Genomic DNA, 14,552 nt, shown 5'->3' with positions numbered 1-14,552 from the left:
AGGTCCAATTCTATGGTTTGACCTGCCACTTTCAAAATTCTACAGAAGTGTGGTCCATATAGGGAAGGATGCCTTACATGGTACACAAGTTATCCACAGTGCCCTTGTATTCGATCTTCTGAATTTCTAGTCATGGCTTTGCATCTCCACCTATATTCAACTATTTGGACAAGGACACTTCCCGGGGTATGTCATCTTCTTCTGTTGTCTCCTGTCCTCTTTCACCCCAATGACAATACTGGATTTCTCTGCGCCCAATATCAAGCACAGTAGCCAGTCTGTTGTGGTGGGGCCATCATGTACCCATTTTTTGGTAACCCCCTGACAACACGGGGATCGCACTGCTGATGCCTGAGCTGTAAACTCCCCACATATGCCAAGGAGTAGATGCCTGTCTTCCTGAGGCGTCAGGAGTGCTGGCAATTACCAACATTCCAGTTGGCCTTTGCTGTGGCTGGGTGGTGCCCGTGGGGAGAGCCCCAGATCGGAGTGGGTGGCATCAGGGCGGATGACACGCAATGAAGCGGACTAAGTCATCTCTTGCTGGTGACCGTATGGCACCAGCAGTCTCTACAAAGGGCAAGATCAAATTCAATGCTGACAGGTATGACCCTAAATTGTTTCCCTCCCTCACTATACCGTGGCAGCTACAGAACGGAGAGAGCAATATTCGCCTCGGTTTTTAGTATGAAGCAGAACTGATGGGGACTCCTTTCTACCTTCGAAGCCTCAGTGTTTCATTGAATGGCTGAAGGATAAGTTTGAAGAAGTGACAACACTGTCCAAAATGCGAAATGGCACAGTTTTGATTCAGACAGCATTCCTAGCCCAATCCTGAGCATTACTCGCCTGTGACAAGCTGGGTGATATTCCTGTTTTGTCACTCCCCATAAAAGCCTCAACATGGTTCATAGGATTATTTTCCATTGTGACCACCTCTTACAGTCTGACGACGAGCTCTGCGTCAGTTTAGAATGGCGGGGTGTTCATTCCATTTGGCACATTTACAGGGGACCCAAAGACAACAGGGTTGCTACCAGTGCCTTCATTTTGGTCTTTAAGGGTGATTTATTGCCTGAAAAGGTAAAGGTGATGGTTTACTGCTGTGACGTGTAACCATACGTCTCTCCCCCTATGCGGTGCTTTAAGTGCTGGAAGTTCAGGCACATGTTGTACCGCTGCACTTCCAGTGCCACATGTCGAGACTGTGGACATCCACTGCACCCAGATAATCCAGGTGTGTCACCTCCCACTTGCATCAACTGCGGAGAGCACCACTCCCCCTGCTCAAAAGACTGCCCAGTACTACAAAAGGAGTGGAAAATCATAGAGTACAAGACCGTGGACTGGTTGACTCACACAGAAGCTAAACATAAGTTTGAAAGATTACACCCCATTTGGTTGACGTTGACATATGCAGTAGCTATGTCACCATTGCTGTCCCAAGTGCCAGTGGCTCCTCACTCTGTACCATGAACAGTGGGCCCTCTGGGCCACCAGAATACGTCCACCCCTTGGTGGTAGGGGGCATATCTTCCTCCATTCCTCCCAAAGCGCTTCTTTTGGAGCAAGGGCCCCCCCCCCCAAACATTGGTCCCCTTCCCCCTGCCAGAGAAGCAACAGCCTCCTCCGGCTCCTCTCGTGTGGAAGGGATCCCTTGGCGCCCTCTCTCCCGAGGTCAACACTAATGCCGTTGCAGACACCTACCAGTGGCTCAAGGAGCCAAAAGCTGCTGGATGAAGAGCTTCACGGTCTTCCTCTGTACCTGAAGCTGGTACCCCTCTGGTGGCTCCAACACCACCACTCCCTAATAATTCTGCATCTGAGGATGCGGTGGAGATCTTAGTGTCCCCTCTGGACCTGGATCTCACTGATGCCTCATCCACCATAGAAGTGGCTACAAATACTCAATTGGTGGCAGCAGGTGACCCTGAGGCATAACCTGCCTCCTTGCATGCTTCATGCCTTCGCAGCCTCATGATAATGTCATCATTCAGTGGAATTGTTGTGGGTTTTTCCGCCACCTGGCTGAGCTACGGCAACTCTTAAGCTTTGCATGTGCTTTCTCCTCTGCCCTTCAGGCAATCTGGTTCCCGGAAATGTAGACCCCTGCCCTTCGCAGCTATAGGGGATATTACAAGAACCATAGTGGCTATAATAGAGTGTCGTGTGGAGTTTGTGTCTATGTCCTGAACTCAGTATGCAGTAAACCTGTGCCCCCTTTAAACCCCTCTTGAATCTGTAGCTGTCAGGATAAGGACGACGCAGGAAATAACTGTCTGCAACATATATCTTCCTCGAGATGGTGCTGTACCCCTGAACGCATTAGCTGTGCTGATTGAGCAACTCCCTAAATTTTTCCTACTTTTTGGAGATTTTTAACACTCATAACCCCTTGTGGAGTGGCACTGTGCTAACTGGCTGAGGCAGAGATGTTGAAAATTTACTGTCAAAACTTGTCCTCTGCCTCTTAAATACAAGGCCCCCCCACACATTTCAGCGTGGCACATGGCACATATTCGGCCATTGATCTCTCAGTTTGCAGTCCTGACCTCCCATCTATCCACTCGAGGGCACATGATGACCTGTGTGGTAGTGATCACTTCCCCATCTTCCTGTCACTGCCCCGGCGTCAGGCCCACAGATGCCTGCCCAGATGGGCTTTAAACAAGGCAGACTGGGAAGGCCTTCGCCTCTGCTGTCACCGTTGAATCTCCTCCACATGTTAACATCAATGTGGTGTTTGAGTATGTAACTACAACTATCATTTCTGCAGTGGAAAACGCTATCCCTCGTTCTTTAGGGTGCCCCCGGTGAAAGACGGTCCCTTGGTGGTCACCGGAAGTCGCTGAGGCAATTACGGAGTGTCGGCAAGCTCTACAGTGGCATAAGTGGCACCCTTCCCTGGAGCACCTCATAGCTTTTAAATAGCTCCTTGCCTGTGTTCACCAGCTTATCAGACAACAGAAACAGGAGTGTTGGGAGAGATACATCTCGACCATTGGGTGCCATACGTCACCTTCCCAAGTCTGGGCAAAGATAAAATGAGTTTTTGGGTCCCAGATCCCAACAGATGTTCTCGGTGTTAACATAGATGTTGTGTTATCTAACGACGCAAACATGATTGCCGAGCACTTTGCTGAGCACTATACTCGCGCCTCTGCTTCGGAGAACTACCCCCCCAGCCTTTCGCACTCTCAAATGGTGAATGGAATGGAAAGTCCTTCCGTTCACTACACACCACAGTGAACCCTATAACTCCCGATTTACAGAGTGGGAGCTCCTCAGTGCCCTTGCACATTGCCCTGACACAGCTCCTGAGCCAGATCGGATCAACAGTCAGATGATTAAACATCTCTCGTCTGACTACAAGCAACATCTCCTCATGATCTTCAACAGGATCTGGTGCGATGGCGTCTTTCTATCACACTGGCAGGAGAGCGCCATCATTCCAGTGCTCAAACCCAGCAAAAACCCACTTGATGTGGATAGCTATCAGCCCATCAACCTTACCAACGTTCTCTGTAAGCTGCTGGAACATATGGTGTGTCAGCAGTTGGGTTGGGTCCTGTAGTAACGTAGCCTACTGGCTCTGTGCCAAGATGGTTTCTGCCTGGGTTGCTCTACCACTGATAATCTTGTGTCCCTTGAGTCTGCCATGTGAACAGCCTTTTCCAGATGCCAACACCTTGTTGCCGTCTGTTTTTGATTTACGAAAAGCGTATGACACCACCTGGCCACATCATATCCTTGTCACATTATATGAGTGGGGTTTCCGAGGCCCGGTCCCGATTTTTATCTGGAATTTCCTGTCTCCTCGTACTTTCCATGTCCAAGTTGGTGCCTCGCATAGTTCCCCCCATATTCAGGAGAATGGGGTCCAGCAGGGCTCTGTATTAAGTGTATCTCTATTTTTAGTGTCTTTTAACAGTCTAGCAGCAGCTGTAGGGCTGCAATCTCACCCTCTCTAAATGAGACGACTTCTGCATTTCGTACTGCTCCACCGGTACTGGTGTTGGTGTGCGGAACCTACAGGAAGCCATCCACAAGGCATAGTCATGGGCCCTAGCCCATGGTTTCCAGTTTATGACCACAAAGTCAGGTGTCATACACTTCTGTTGGCGTGTTACCGTTTGTCCAGAACCAGAACTTTACCTTAATGATGATCCACTCATGGTAGTGGAGACCTATCAATTCTTACGACTGGTTTTCGATGCCCAGTTGACTTAGCTTCCTCACCTTCATCAGCTTAAGCAGAAGTGCTGGCAGTACCTCAATGCCCTCCGCTGACTGAGCAGCACCAACTAGGGTGCAGATCGCTCTACGCTGCTGCAGCTCTACAGAGCTCTTGTTCAATCCCCCCTTGACTAGGGGAGTCTGGTTTATGGTTCGGCGTCACCTTCATCATTGCATTTACTCGACCCAGTGCACCACTGTGGCGTTTGCCTAGTGACAGGAGCTTTTTGGACGAGTCCGGTGACCAGCATCCTGGTAGAGGCCAGAGTCCCTCCATTGCAGGTTAGGCATGCACAGCTGCTGGGCAGTTACATTGCACACATTCATAGTTCTCCTGCACATCCGAATTACCATCTCCTTTTCCCACCAATGGCAGTTCATCTCCCACATCGGCGGCCCAGGTCAGGGCTTCCAATTGCAGTATGTGTCCGATTCCTTCTTTCCGAACTGAAGTCCTTGCTTTTACCACCTATACTTGAGGTCCATTCATGTACACCTCCATGATGTACACATAGGCCACGGCTTTGCCTGGACCTTTCACATGGCTTTAATGAGTCAGTTAACCCTGCGGCTCTCCGCTGCCACTTCCTCTTGGTTCTTGACATGTAGCGAGGCTATCAAGTTGTTTACACCAATGGCTCGATGGCTGATGATCATGTCGGCTTTGTGTATGTCAGTGGAGGACATATTGAACAGCATTCCTTGCCCGATGGCTGCAGTGTTTTCACTGCCAAGCTTGTGGCTATATCTCGTGCTCTTGAGCAAATCCGTTCATGCCCTGGGGAGTCATTTCTTGTGTGTACTGACTCCTTGAGCAGCATACAAGCTACCAACAAGGTGCTGCCCTTGTCATCCTTTGGTGACGACCATCCAGGAGTTCATCTATACCCTGGAATGGTCCAGTCATTCAGTGGTGTTTGTCTAGACTCCATGTCACATCGGAATCCCAGGCAATGAACTTGCCAACAGGCTGACCAAACAGGGTATACGGAAACTGCTTATGGAGATCAGCTTCTCTGCAACTGACCTGGATTCAGTACTATGCCACAAGGTTTTGTGGCTTTGGGAAACGGAATGGCATAACCTCAGTATGCACAACAAACTGCATGCCATTAAGGAGACTACGGATGTGTGGAAGACCTCCATGCAGGCCTCTCACAGGGACTCTGTGGTTCTCTGTCAGTTCTACATTGGCCATGCTTGGGTGACACATGGCTACCTCCTGCGCCATGGTGACCCACCTCAGTGTCAATGTGGCACCCGGCTGACAGTGGCCCATATCTTGGCGAGCTGTCCTTCTTTGGGTGCTCTGCAAAAGACTCTTCAGTTACCAGACTTGTTGCTATTAATTTTAGCTGAGAATGCCTCATCAGCTAATTTAGTTTTACATTTTATAAGTGACATTGGGTTTTTTCATTCTGTGTAAGTTTTCATGCATGTCCTTCATCCCTTTGTTTTCTCCACTCTAATGCTTTTAGGGTGGATGTTTTAATGTGTTGCAGAGTGGCTAGCTTTTCCTTTTTATTCACGTAGTCACCCAGCTATGGTCATCTGCTCTCTTACTTTTATCCCTTCTACCTGTGTGTTGCTTCTCTCTGTGGTTTTCTTTTCCTGTTTTGTCCATAGTAGTGTTGGTTGTCCTCCTGTTGTTCTTCTGGTTCTTCCATTCTCCTGTTATTGTGCTGTATATGTCCTTTTTCTTCTTTCCCTTGTGTAATTATTTTACTGGGAACAAGGGACCGATGACCTAACAGTTTGGTCCCTTCCCCCTCTCCCCTAAACCAACCAACAAACATCAAGGAAACTGGCATGGGATTTAGAGTAGAGCCATGTGAAATTTAACTGGAAGAATATATTTGGAGATACCAAAAATTTTAATAGGTCAGCCTCATCATGAGTCCATGTGGCAAAGATGTCAAATCAGGGGCTGAAGGCTACTGAATCCCAGAAAAGTCCCTTCTGTGCAACCCATGAGAAGGGTGGCATGGGAAAGAGCCATCCTGGTTCCCATGGCCAGGCCCCTGATCTACTTGTTGTCTGCTCATCAAATGTAAAATAGTTGTTCATAAGGATAAAGTTGACTGTAAGGTGAGTTGAAAGGACGTTGTAAGTTGTAATCAGATGGGTGCTGGTTGAGGTCATGTTCAGCAGCAGATTGACCATGTGCATAGGAAATATTGGTATAGATGGAGGTGGCATCAGTGGTGACAAGCAAGGTGTGTTCTGCGGAGTATAACGGGCACAGATTTCAGACAATCTAAAAATAGTTAGAAGTCTTTGTACTATAGGTTACAAGTGTTGATCAACAAGGTAGATATATGTGGAATTGGTGCTTTGAAGCCAGAAACTATTGGATACCCAGTGTGATTAGATTTGTGGATGTTATAAAGAAGTTAAAAGGTGGGAGTGTGTAGTTTGGGTGGGATAAGAGGTTCTGTGGGCTGAGGTGTTAGTCCTTGTGAGGGGCCTGATGTTTTAAGGAGTGTTAGGTCAGTTTGCATTGCAGGGATGGGATCTTGAGGCAGATGATGTTTGTAGGCTTCGCATCTACCACAGACAATGCACTTAGCTTCTCATTCTTATTGACTCTTAATGTTGTACCAGTAATATCTATCTTGCATATTACCCTATCGTCCATCTTTAAGCTCTCAGGTTTTCAAATATCATTTGACACTGTCCTAAACAGTCTTTTCTTCTCATCCTGTCCAATATTTCTCCCCAACCCAGGGTCCTGGGCAACTTTTCCAGTGCTCTTTTCTGTTCCTAAACCTTGACAGTCCTTTTCCTTCATCACTTTTCCTTCCCCTTCAACCTTTCTGCCAGGAGAAGGAGCTACTGGTTCCAAAACCTCGCACATTCCCTTAACCTTTATGTGTATGTTCTCCTGCCACCACTTGGTGAGTAGATTTTTATCCATTCAATTATATTAAATAACATAATTTTATGATGATCAGTTGCTTTTGACAGAACTAATGCAAGGAACAAATTACATATTATGATAGGCCTACAATGACCATATTGCATTATGTAATCCAATGAATATTTGTGACTAAAAGTTTCATATATTATCTACATCTAGATCTACAGCCATACTCCGCAAGCCACCTGACGGTGTGTGGCGGAGGGTACCTTGAGTACCTCTATCGGTTCTCCCTTCTATTCCAGTCTCGTATTATTCGTGGAAAGAAGGATTGTCGGTATGCTTCTGTGTGGGCTCTAATCCCTCTGATTTTATCCTCATGGTCTCTTTGCGAGATATACGTAGGAGGGAGCAATATATTGCTTGACTCTTCGGTGAAGGTATGTTCCCAAAACTTCAACAAAAGCCCGTATCGAGCTACTGAGCGTCTCTCCTGCAGAGTCTTCCACTGGAGTTTATCTATCATCTCCGTAATGCTTTCACGATTACTAAATGATCCTGTAATGAAGCGCGCTGCTCTCTGTTGGATCTTCTCTATCCCTTCTATCAACCCTATCTGGTACGGATCCCACACTGCTGAGCAGTATTCAAGCAGTGGGCGAACAAGCGTACTGTAACCTACTTCCTTTGCTTTCAGATGGCATTTCCTTAGGATTCTTCCAATGAATCTCAGTCTGGCATCCACTTTACCAACGATCAACTTTATATGATCATTCCATTTTAAATCGCTCCTAATGCGTACTCCCAGATAATTTATGGAATTAACTGCTTCCAGTTGCTGATGTGCTATTTTGTAGCTAAATGATAAGGGATCTATCTTTCTATGTATTCGCAGCACATTACACTTGTCTACATTGAGATTCAATTGCCATTCCCTGCACCATGTGTCGATTCGCTGCAGATCCTCCTACATTTTAGTACAATTTTCCATTCTTACAACCTCTCAATATACCACAGCATCATCCGCAAAAAGCCTCAGTGAACTTCCGATGTCATCCACAAGGTCATTTATGTATATTGTGAATAGCAACGGTCCTACGACACTCCCCTGTGGCACACCTGAAATCATTCTTACTTCGGAAGACTTCTTTCCATTGACAATGACATGCTGCGTTCTGTTATCTAGGAACTCTTCAATCCAATCACACAATTGGTCTGATAGTCCATATGCTCTTACTTTGTTCATTAAACAACTGTGGGGAACTGTATCGAACGCCTTGCGGAAGTCAAGAAACACAGCATCTACCTGTGAACCCGTGTCTATAGCCCTCTGAGTCTTGTGGACGAATAGCACGAGCTGGGTTTCACACGACTGTCTTTTTCGAAACCCATGCTGATTCCTACAGAGTACATCTCTAGTCTCCAGAAAAGTCATTATACTCGAACATAATACGTGTTCCAAAATCCTACAACTGATCGACGTTAGATATATAGGTCTATAGTTCTGCACATCTGTTTGACGTCCCTTCTTGAAAACAGGGATGACCTGTGCCCTTTTCCAATCCTTTGGAATGCTATGCTCTTCTAGAGACCTACGGTACACCGCTGCAAGAAGGGGGGCAAGTTCCTACGCGTACTCTGTGTAAAATCGAATTGGTATCCCATGAAGTCCAACGGCCTTTCCTCTTTTGAGCGATTTTAATTGTTTCTCTATCCCTCTGTTGTCTATTTCAATATCTACCATTTTGTCATCTGTGCGACAGTTTAGAGAAGGATCTACAGTGCAGTCTTCCTCTGTGAAACAGCTTTGGAAAAAGACATTTAGTATTTCGGCCTTTAGTCTGTCATCTTCTGTTTCAGTCCCATTTTGGTCACAGAGTGTCTGGACATTTTGTTTTGATCCGCCTACCGCTTTGACATAAGACCAAAATTTCTTAGGATTTTCTGCCAAGTCAGTACACAGAACTTTACTTTCGAATTCATTGAACGCCTCTCGCATAGCCCTCCTCACACTACATTTCTCTTCGCGTAATTTTTGTTTGTCTGCAAGGCTTTGCTATGTTTATGTTTGCTGTGAAGTTCCCTTTGCTTCCACAGCAGTTTTCTAACTCGGTTGTTGTACCACGGTGGCTCTTTTCCATCTCTTATGATCTTGCTTGGCACATACTCATCTAACGCATATTGTACGATGGTTTTGAACTTTGTCCACTGATCCTGAACACTATCTGTACTTGAGACAAAACATTTGTGTTGAGCTGTCAGGTACTCTGTAATCTGCTTTTTGTTACTTGTGCTGAACAGAAAAATCTTCCTACCTTTTTTAATATTTCTATTTACGGCTGAAATCGTCGATGCAGGAACCGCTTTGTGATCGCTGATTCCCTGTTCTGCATTAACTGCTGCAAATAGTTCGGGTCTGTTTGTCACCAGAAGGTCTAATATGTTGTCACCATGAGTTGGTTCTCTGTTTAACTGCTCAAGGTAGTTTTCAGATAAAGCACTTTAAAAAATTTCACAGGATTCTTTGTCCCTGCCACCAGTTATGAACGTTTGAGTCTCCCAGTCTATATCCGGCAAATTAAAATCTCCACCCAGTACTATAACATGGTGGGGAAATCTACTCAAAATATTTTCCAAATTATCCTTCAAATGCTCAGCCACAACAGCTGCTGAGCCAGGGGGCCTATAGAGACATCCAATTACCATTTCAGAGCCTGCTTTAACCGTGACCTTCACCCAAATTATTTCACATTTCGGATCTCCGTCAATTTGCTTCGATACTATTGCACTTCTTATCGCTATAAACACACCTCCTCTTTCACTGTCCAGCCTGTCTCTCTGGTATACATTCCAATCTGAGTTTAGGATTTTGTTACTGTTTACGTCTGGTTTCAGCCAACTTTCTGTCCCTAGTACTATATGGGCATTGTGACCGTTTATTAATGAGAGCAGTTCTGGGACCTTTCTATAGACACTCCTGGAGTTTACTATTAGCACATTAAGATTGTTATTCCCTGTTACATTTTGCCTACTCCTACCTTGCCGCGTCTCAGGAGGCGTCTTGTCGGGCCTAGGGAGGGAATTCTCTAACCTAAAAAACCCACATGTGCACTCCACACGTACTCCGCTACCTTTGTAGCTGCTTCCGAAGTGTAGTGCACGCCTGACCTATTCAGGGGGACCCTACATTTCTCCACCCGATAGCGGAGGTCGAGAAATTTGCACACCAGATCTCCGCAGAATTGTCTGAGCCTCTGGTTTAAGCCTTCCTCTCGGCTCCAAACCAGAGGACCGCGATCGGTTCTGGGAACGATACTACAAATAGTTAGCTCTGATTCCACCTTGTGAGCGAGGCTTTCCGCCTTCACCAATTCCGCCAACCGCCTGTACGAACTGAGGATGACCTCTGCACCCAGACGGCAGGAGTCATTGGTGCCGACATGAGCAACAATTTGCATTCGGGTGCACCCAGTGCTCTCTATCGCAAGGCCTCCTCCACATCTTGCATGAGACCCCCCGGCAAGCAGACACAGTGAACACTGGCCTTCTTCCCCGACCTTTTCGCTATTTCCCTAAGGGGCTCCATCACCTGCCTAACGTTGGAGCTCCCAATAGCTAATAAACCCCTCCCCCCGTGTACCTGCTCAGACCTTGCTGAAGGAGCAGCCACATGTCCACTCACAGGCAGAGCGGGCAATGCTACACGGCCAGCTTCCACATTGATCCTCCGCCTCGCGCGCCGCGAATGCCGCTGAACCCGCCACTCCCCTTGGGGAGAGGGTGGCCCAATCACGCCCGGTACCCGCGAAGATGTCTCGACAGTAGGGAAAGTGGGTGAAGCATGTAACACCTGGGGTGTACCATGCGACGCACCAGACTCCCCACTGCCGCTACACTCCGAGGCAGCAGCCTGAAGACGGCTGACCACGGCCATCAACACATTCAGCTGTTCGCGAACAGTGGCCAGCTCCTCCTGGATCCGTACACAGCAGTTACACATCCTATCCATCCTAAGAAATCAATTTACTGTAGAGAGTTAATCAACTTTTAATTAGACTGCTACTTCATTAAAGGCGGCTGATAGTTGGCTGAACTGTGGTTGCTAGACACTTCTTGTAGAAAACAATGAAAATAGCACTACCTGTCTCTGACTGTATTCAAAACACACGAAATCCATGGAACACTATTATTAGCACTCGACAATTAAAGCTTCCTAAAAGCAAAAACACACGGAAGAAGAAGTGACAAGTAAGAAAAATACGGTTAATACTTAAATTAACGTAGCTCGCTGCACAGCGGACGTGACACAGATGGCAGTTACTTCCCGTCCCTCCAAGTAAGGTGGCTGTAACACATCCAAGCAACATACCACCAGAGAATGAGCATTCTAATCCACCCACCTAAAGTACAGACTGTAGTAATCCCAGAAAGAACAGAGTCTAATCTTAGTGAAAGTCAGTTGGATTTACAATTAGTCAGAAAAATAAAAGCAGTGTTCATGAATAACTCAGGCACAAAGAAGAGACTGAATAAAACTCAAACAATGTCCATAACTTTTATTGATTTGGAAAAGTGTTTGATTATGTTGAATGTGAACATCTGTCCTGAATTTTGGGTGAGTCAGTCAAGTGCATGGACAGGAGGGTTCTTTGAAAATCATGTTATGAATTAGTAGTATTGACATGTAGGTATATTGAACAAGAAGCAGGTTGGGATATGTAAGATGATCAGGTGTGCTCTCTACCACCAGTACCATTGAATCCACACTTTGAAAGAAGTGCTTTTACTCAGGCAGAACTCAGAAAACAGGATTACAGGCTTAGTAAATGGGCAATGAGGAGGGGGGGGAGGTGTGTGTGTGTGGGGGGGGGGGGGGGGGAGAGAGAGAGAGAGAGAGAGAGAGAGAGAGAGAGAGAGAGAGAGAGAGAGAGAGAGATATTGATTGATTGATTGATTTTCCACTTTGTACATGATATAGCAGGACTGACAGAAAGTGAAGTATAACTGAAAAAATTAATAATAGGTAAGAGGGGTACAAAATATGTCTTAAAATCCAACTGGAAATCAGATGCTAACAGTCTGCACCCACTGAAAAATCCACACAATATGTGGAACCCCCTTCATCTCTGAATAACTGCTCTATATGAACCTGCTTTCTCTTTTCATCCCAATACTCACTCCACAGATTTCACCTCCCACACTTCCCTCCGTTATCATATTGACTTCCTCAATATTTCAAGGTGTGACCTATCAACTCATCCCTCCTTTTAATAAAGTTGTGCCTCAAATTCATTTTTTTTTTCACAATTCAGTTCATTACCTCCTCATTTATTATTCAGTCAAGGCACCTAATTTTGTAGAAATTCATCATCTTTGAATCAAAATTGATTCAGTGAAAGAGCTTTAATGGGTATTCCACATTTAAACTACAGGAGAAGTACTCTAATGTTGCCAATTACAGTGTGTACAATCATGTTTCCCTTACACAATAGGAGCAGGAACAATTTGTACTCCTACACTACTTAACCTCCTTCAGTCATAGAGGGCAGCTTAGATGTTGGTATTATCAATAAGAAAACTGTGGCTAATTGTGTCTGGTGACCAAACTGTTATGTTTGGGCAGTCTTCTTAACTCAATAAATGTCTTCTTTATTTCTCAGGATATGCAGTTGGCAGTTTGATAGGTGGTTTGTTATATCGATGGGTTGGTGGAACTAAAGCATTTAAATGGTTTGGGACCACAGCAGCAGTATGTGGCCTAGCTCATTATATAATGTACCAAATGTTTCTGAAGAAGACTATGGTCCCTGCAGGTGAGACATCTGCATCCTTCATTTATACACAACTTATAATTATAATATTGTTCTTTTATTATGAAAATGGTTATATCCAAAATCATATTGTTTCCTTAGGTACATCACAACAGTATAAGTCTCCAAATGACGCAGTTCAGGTGACAGATGTAGCTGCTGCTGATGATGAGAAATGATCAGTCAGAAAACCTGAATTTCTTAAATTCAAGAAATCAATGTCTGTCTGTTCTTTGAAGATGTCACAAAAGTGCCTGATATGTAAATAATGCAAATGATGTACAAAATATTTTGTATGTTGTTGTAGCTATCAGAGTTTATATTTTCTATGTACATGTGTATTTGTAATAAATGTTTTGATGACACTGTACTGTCACTGTTACAAAGAAATAGTTTCCAAAGTTACAGAACTGCACATCAGTCAAATAATTTGGAGATATGAGAAGTAAACACAATATATCATTATGTATGTAATTTGTGGTTGTAAGGCACTTTATCCATTTAAGAAATACTGCTCCCTGCACCCAACACCAACATTAGTTTCATTGCTAGAGAAACCACAAAATAAGTAAATAAAATACAAAAATGAAGTGATTACTCAGTCTTACAAATAATGTAAGACATGATGGAATACCTACCCCATTTCAGTTTCAAATAAAAGTACTCAAAATCTGTGAAAAAGTAATTTTTTGTCGTACAATAACAATGATTATGGTAATTAGGAAACTTAAGTTCCCAGCTGTTACATCCAGCATCACCTGTTTGTTGGTCATGACTGCAAAGAACTTGGACATCCATCCTGTATTTCCCTACTAAACCAGGTTGGGCATGCTCCCACTGCATGCTTAACTATAAATCAAGAGTCAGTAGTTGAGTTTGTAACACATAGCACTGGTACAGACACTCAAAACTAGAGCCACAGTGTGTCAAGTTCTCAAAATTCATTAAAACAAACAAATAGTGTGTGGATAAGAAAACACACTGCAACCACAATAGGCAAGTCAGAAGAAGTACATATTATTATTATTATTATTATTATTATTGTTTAGTCAACAATCTGTGAAGGAATGAAGAATAATTTGTGTGAAAAATTTCTTTTAATTCGACAAAAGCTGATATCAAAATAGTTTTTACACCTCTGTGAGACTTTCTTTTTGATATACTTTCACCTGATACAAATACAGGTTGGCATGAGGTATGTTATAAGAAAATAACTGCTCATTGTTATGATAAGCAAATCCACTATTGCAGAATAACAATTAATCAGTATTGTAATCTGTTAAGCAATTATACTGATCCAATAGTCAGTGATATTTCATGTAGCTGATTTATTTCACAGTTAAGAAAATTCAACTTGACAAGATCATAAGTAAACAAGGAACTGTCAAACTTAAAGACCAGGAGAAAATGTAACAATGATAAGATGTGCCTGAAGTCCAAAGAACAATAAAATGCACTTGAATCTCAAGCTGATGCTTCTCTCCCAGGGTAGAGCAAAGCTCCCAAAATGTGCGGGGTACTTTTAATGCACTCATTGGTCTGCTCTGGTGTAGACTGCTGGCATCTCCAGAGTTTCTTGTGGGTCTGCATGCTGTGGTGAGGATGACACTGGGGTCGTATGTCCAAGCCTCACCACAGGTTTGACT

At 44.6% G+C, this 14,552-nt stretch overlaps 1 protein-coding gene across 3 annotated transcripts in view; it reads left to right on the top strand.

Annotated features, from left to right (window-relative positions):
- The window catches only part of LOC126414214 (major facilitator superfamily domain-containing protein 6), a 228,131-nt gene extending 214,853 nt beyond the window's left edge, over window positions 1-13,278 (top strand). Inside the window, exons 9-10 of one of the 3 annotated variants that reach the window (XM_050083328.1) lie at window positions 12,757-12,909; window positions 13,009-13,278. In XM_050083328.1, the coding sequence (XP_049939285.1) occupies window positions 12,757-12,909; window positions 13,009-13,085 (230 nt within the window). In that variant the 3' untranslated portion in view covers window positions 13,086-13,278. The remainder of the gene's footprint in view (window positions 1-12,756; window positions 12,910-13,008) is intronic. The other 2 variants (XM_050083327.1, XM_050083329.1) reach the window with 2 other exon arrangements.
- Window positions 13,279-14,552: the final 1,274 nt, after the last annotated feature.

Source organism: Schistocerca serialis, chromosome 1 (assembly GCF_023864345.2).
Source record: "Schistocerca serialis cubense isolate TAMUIC-IGC-003099 chromosome 1, iqSchSeri2.2, whole genome shotgun sequence".
Classification (NCBI taxonomy): domain Eukaryota; kingdom Metazoa; phylum Arthropoda; class Insecta; order Orthoptera; family Acrididae; genus Schistocerca; species Schistocerca serialis.
This window is presented reverse-complemented; position numbering and strand designations above follow the sequence as displayed.